The 6,267-nt window shown below is 37.0% G+C and overlaps 1 protein-coding gene across 1 annotated transcript in view; it reads left to right on the top strand.

Annotated features, from left to right (window-relative positions):
• The window catches only part of LOC117122498, an 11,347-nt gene extending 5,169 nt beyond the window's left edge, over positions 1-6,178 (top strand). The window contains exons 7-11 of the mRNA XM_033268085.1: positions 3,161-3,348; positions 4,531-4,620; positions 4,841-5,002; positions 5,111-5,353; positions 6,077-6,178. Coding sequence (XP_033123976.1) covers positions 3,161-3,348; positions 4,531-4,620; positions 4,841-5,002; positions 5,111-5,353; positions 6,077-6,178 — 785 coding nt within the window. The remainder of the gene's footprint in view (positions 1-3,160; positions 3,349-4,530; positions 4,621-4,840; positions 5,003-5,110; positions 5,354-6,076) is intronic.
• Positions 6,179-6,267: the final 89 nt, after the last annotated feature.

Raw genomic sequence — 6,267 nt, 5'->3', positions numbered from 1 at the left:
GACGAATAAAATGATATAATATCAGTGATGGATCCAGGAATTTTAAATAGAGATGACCAGGGATAAACTTTGAGAGATTGAGCGTAAACCACATCAGCCCTGGTTGAGGCTGATCTAATAACGTTTATGATTGTGGTACCTCTGGATGGCGGGAAATGCCACAGATTCAAAATTGTAATATAATTTGATTTTCATCTCCATTAAAACAAATGACAAATTTAGTTGGGGCTCCGGGCCGACAGGACGCCCTTTAATCCCTGTCTCTTATACACATCTAGATGTGGATAAGAGACAGTAACGTAATCGATAAATATTAAATAGGCCTATAATACTAAAACACTGTAGTCACTTAATTTTTCAAAAGACATAAAATTTCAAAGTGTCTAGTCTTCCCACAAAAGATTGTTTTTGAGTTTTTGATTATAATTATATTATTATTGGTTGCTGTTATTTTAATTCGTCAATACAGTGCTCATAATGGAATACTGGGCAAAATCATCAATCCATCACATAAATGCCCTCCAGTACGTTCCGCTATTTTTACAACGCCTTTACATTTTACAGCCTGCCTGATGGTCAAACATTATTTTTCACGATTGACTATGGTTATCTTTGTAAATGAGAGTTCCGCATATTTTTTTTTCTTTTAATCCTAAATTTGTTTTTGAGCACAATACCAATTTTTATGCTGATCGTTTCGAAATATTTTGCCAGGGCAAACATCATTTCTCACTTGAAGATTTGCACACAGATAGTCCGTATACCAATTAGTAGTACTGTACCCTCTTATCCAGGTCCATGATAGTACTGTTCTCAGTACTATGTTTCAATTTCTATATGACAGCTGATGTGTGGCATGTCTTAGGCCCTACTGTATAAATATATATGCTTGACACCGATGATGATATCATAAGTGTATGTCTACGAACGACGCATTGCCTGTTATGAGCTATAATTAAAAATAAACCTTTAATTCCATATCTATATTCTTCACATGTGAATTTGTAATTAATTTTTATTAACTTTAAAGTAAGTTCGAATGAGAAAAAATATTCCCCGATATTAAAAAGTAAATATTAACTTTCCTGTATTCAATTATAGATCCTGTAATTGACTCAATTATCTTTATATTTATTATAACATTGCAAATTTCAATAATAGATTTAATAAGGAAGAGCCCTCAACCGATGGTATTGTTGCAACTAAAACTGTCTTTCAAACTGTCGGTGAGGATTACAGCATATGGGAGGAGCAGAAAGATGTAGACGGTATGATTCTATAAATAAGAAACTTGATGTACACCGGTAATGTCGTTTAACAACCTTCAGAACATTTTAAAATATTTACAATAAATACTTAGGCCTATTTTGTTAATTCAATTTGATATATATTTTTTCGATAACTTCTCATTGCTGTGCCATTCTACAGAGATTGAACGAACTAAACAGATACGCGAACACGCTATCGCTACGAATGTAGCAAAGACGTTCGATTTCACTGCTTCTACGTCCTCATCTGATCGTGGAAGTATAGCATTTCCATCTACGTCCGCATCTCCTCTCGAAGGAACATCAGCTGCATCTGTATCAGAAATTGATCCCAGAAAAAAGTCATCTTTATCCCCTGTGTTTATCAGACGGTTTAAAGGTAGATATTTATTAATGTTAATCTAGTTTTGCTCGACTTGGGTTTGTTTTTTGTATAAGTTGTGAGTTCATATGATCCATTTCTATTTATTGTTTTTGTTGCGTTCAGTGGCGTGACGATGCCGTCGGGGCCCTGTGGCTTCTGAGACTGGGCACCACATGTGTGTTGGCGCCACGGGGGAGGGGGAAGGAAATTTCCCCCGTCGGCCTTACACCCTTTCGTCCGACGTCTCAACGATGTCGTTGGATGAAAGATTTACAAATATTTAATTTGCCTAAGGTATGCAAATAACGTTATTTTGATTGCCAATCGTTGTATAGTCTAAAAGCACAATTTGGACCATGCTAAGCTCTGAAAATTCTCCCGTGAACACTACCAAACTGGGACTAGGACCGAGGCCTTATAGTCGGCCCCTTTGGTTCGGACCCCACGTTTGTTATTCTATTTTTTTAACGACGAATAAAATGATATAATATCAGTGATGGATCCAGGAATTTTAAATAGAGATGACCAGGGATAAACTTTGAGAGATTGAGCGTAAACCACATCAGCCCTGGTTGAGGCTGATCTAATAACGTTTATGATTGTGGTACCTCTGGATGGCGGGAAATGCCACAGATTCAAAATTGTAATATAATTTGATTTTCATCTCCATTAAAAAAATGACAAATTTAGTTGGGGCTCCGGGCCGACAGGACGCCCTTTAATCCTCCACAATAGGCCTATAATATAGGCATATGATATAGGCCTATGTCATACAGTCGATGTCAGAGATACATTATGCTATTAATTATGTATTCATAAAACCTTTTTTGGTCAAAAGATCGAGGACCATATGAGTGGGGCCACAAGGGGTCGGGGCCCTGCGGACCGCCACACGAGAACGCATGGGCATTACACTACTGGTTGCGTTAAATCTAGACCGCTTATTTGATTTTGAATTGTGAAATAAATAAAGCATTCCTGTTTCCTGGATATGCATAATATGTGTAAAATGTCAACGATTATAATATTAGAATTATGAGTATTATCATCATCATCATAATCTTTATCATTATATCATCGTCTTTGTCATTAATATCATCCTCAACATTTTAACCATCATTATTATCAGCATCATAATTAAAGTTGTCACCACCCTCATCATCATCGTCACTATCACCATCATTATCATCATTTATTATTATCATAATCATCATCTTAACAATGAATACAACTTCCATCATCACCACAATAAATTACATAAAAAAATAAACAATTCATTACAATATCACTCTTTCATTCTAATTCTTATATACATGACTTACCATAGTATTCATGGCCTCTGATGACTTGCCTTAATATGTTCGTGTTTGTCTTACATCTGACCAGTAGTATATAAACCGGTAGTAGCTTAAGCATTATTACCTGATGATGATGTGTGACACGTCGAAACATGTCTTTATAGGCCTATATTTAAAAAAATGTGCTGTCACCCTTGTTGATGTTGATTTAACTATCAAATTATTTTCAGAAAAAACTATATCTGAAGACAGGGGAGAATCTACCGGTCTGCTTCATGAAATGCGAGTATCGACCAATCAACTTAATGAAATGCGCAAGAAAGTCATCGACAAACTTGCCAACAAGAGTTCTGAACCGAGTGATGTAACTTGCATATGGGACTATGCCGGCCAACTTGAATATTTCATTACTCACCGAGTAAGTGGCGATTCCAGGGGTGGAATCTAAAATTTGTCAAATGGTGGGGGGGGGGGGATCAAAAGTTTCAAAAGTGAGTAGCTCGTAACATTGATATGCATTTAACTTGTAAACTATTAGTGGCAAAAAAGGTGGGGGGTGGGAGGGCGTAAATAGCACTTCCTTCTATTCCTCAACCGGATTCGCGTTTGAATTTTATAAAACGATAAGACGTTGAATTTCTGAATCTTCCATGTTTGCTTGTGGATTTTTATGGAAGCAGAGACTTTAAAATCGAAGAAAAATGTATGAAGAATAAACAAGCAGTTCAAAGATGTTTAAAGTGAACGATTATACGCGCGTTATGACTATGGATCGCAAAGCGTATCAGACTAGGCCCCTATATATATATATTTTTTTTAATGCACATTCAGTAAAAATCCTTATACAGTCACGCAATCACTAATTTGTGCATTACTGCGAAAATCTATCATCATTATGCACGCAGTACTGAAAGGATGTGATTGTATGATATTGGAAAGTATAATACATACTCCAAGTATTGAAATACACGCCATCGTGTTGGGATTCAATATTTCGACATTAATTATGTCATCATCAGTATGATATTGTGTTTATAGAAACAGTTTGGCGCAACGGGGAACAGGTGTCAATCCCTCGCTGTGCATTTCGCTTGTGTCCTTGAGCAAGACACTTTATTTGCATTGCTTCTCTCCAACCAGGAGTATAACTAGGTACCTGGTGGGGTTGCCTGCTCCTGCGCTGATTACCAGCAGCAACACTTAGCATGTGGACCCAATGACCAGGGAAAGGAACTGCGCTTTATAACCGCAAGAAAGAGGCGCATTATAAATGCCCGTACCAGTACCAGTGTGTTGTATAACAATTGCACTGCATTGAATACAAAATATTATTTTGCTGAAATTACTGCAGCAGTGGCGTGTAGGGGGTGTTAGAAACGCAATCATGTTCAAGTGGTGCGTTGTTAAAAAACACCTAAATTAACCTTATTTTGAGAGTTAGCGCCCCAATCTGATCATCGAGTCCCCCACCCCTTCCCGCTTCACTTTCGGGCTTCCAATCAGCTTCCCCACTTCAAGATTCCTAGATACGCCGCTGTTTACCTCTCTTTGTTATAAATACAATACTTTCTCACAGTTTGTATATCCTATTTCTTTCCAGATTTTTATTACAGATGGAAATTCTTATGGAGTTGTTTTCAGTTTGGTAGATGCTTTGGATAAGCTGGCAAAAAGAAGAGATCCCAAAAAAGTAAACCATTTAAATATTCTAATTCTAATTTAAGGAACTCAATTGTTTAACTTTATTTAGTTTAATCAATAATAAGAAAAAAGTAAAACAAATTATCAAATGCATTGAGTGGGAAAAAACCCATTCCTGAAATAATTATTTTCAGCCTGTAATTAATTGTATATCAATTTATCCATAACCTTATTTAAAAAATTATGCTGACGATATTGTTTATATGCAGGGACATTTTGAGATGACAAATCTGCAAATGATCATATTTTGGATAAGGCTGATATATGAGTATGCTGTACTGCTACGTGGCTCAGAGGAGAAACCTTTGATCAATGGAATTATAGCATCTCCGACGATTAGTCTGATTGGGACCTCTTATACACATCTAGATGTGTATAAGAGATAATATATTGTAGGTCTGTGAGTGTTTACTATATTATTTGTTTCAAAATTCATTGATATATTCATTTACACCTACTATAAATTCTTCTATTCAAAGGTTGATGACATGTTCGACAGAATATTTAAGGAGCTCGAAGGAACACCATACGAACGTCACGTAGATCGTGAGAGGTATGCCGTAGACAACACCACAGCACTGGATGAAGGGATTCAAAGACTGAAAATAAAAGTAGGCGGTTTCATGAAGTCAATGGCAAGAACTGTTCCATTAAATTGGATGGACTTCCAAATTGAGGTACAAGAAGCCGGGAAAACAACTCTGCGCATGTCTTTAGATAAGGTAGGCCTCGTATGCTATTTGGCAACTACTAATGAATTACTGTATATAATTTCTGATTATGTTTTGCATTAAACCCTACTTTTACGTTTATTGAAAACTGATATTGGATTTCATTGGATTATTCCGATGTGATGCACAACAAGGATAACAGACGAAAATCATGAGACTTACTTTTTAGCAGCACATCGAATAACAATCCCCAATCTTTTCCGTTCTTTAACATGGGCCCTTTGTACATGGGACGAACGGCCTACGCTGGTGGTGAACTTGCATTTCATCCCTTCAGCTGAAACACAAGAAGGGCAGTGATGTAAATTGAACCAGGTGACCTATGTACAGATTTATCCCCACGGTTCGGCGCACACACAGTGCCTACCGCCAGTTTACCCGACTGAGCTATAGCTGCTCCAGTGTGGACATTTCTCTAGCGTAGATACTCTCTAGCGTGGACATTTCTCTAGTGTGGACATTTCTCTAGCGTAGACCACCGACACTCTCTAGCGTGGACATTTCTCCAGTGTGGACATTTCTCTAGCATAGACACTCTCTAACGTGGACATTTCTCCAGTGTGGACATTTCTCTCGCGTGAACATTTCTCTCGTGTGGACATATTTGTATTTGCAATTTTAATAATCGTATCTAGAATCTGTTACTGTAAATGATTAATCTATTTTGTGTTCTTGTGATAGCTCCGTCAATTTAAATGTTCCTTAATACTTTAGATCGCTAAGATTGCTGATCAATGTGGTATAAATGAAGACAACGTCATCCACGTCCTCAATTACCTTAATGATCTTGGAATCATCCTGTATTCGCCCACTTAGGCCATGGGGTGAAAATCCTAACGTTCAGTCCCGTTCCGAAATTTTCCTAATACTTTCACTCATTATGATAATTATTATAATAATATTTA

Source organism: Anneissia japonica, unplaced genomic scaffold (assembly GCF_011630105.1).
Source record: "Anneissia japonica isolate Jap-2015-1 unplaced genomic scaffold, ASM1163010v1 scaffold1889_len2455224_cov183, whole genome shotgun sequence".
Lineage (NCBI taxonomy): Eukaryota > Metazoa > Echinodermata > Crinoidea > Comatulida > Comatulidae > Anneissia > Anneissia japonica.
Note: the sequence above shows the minus strand (reverse complement) of the source record. Positions and strands in the feature narration are given on the sequence as shown.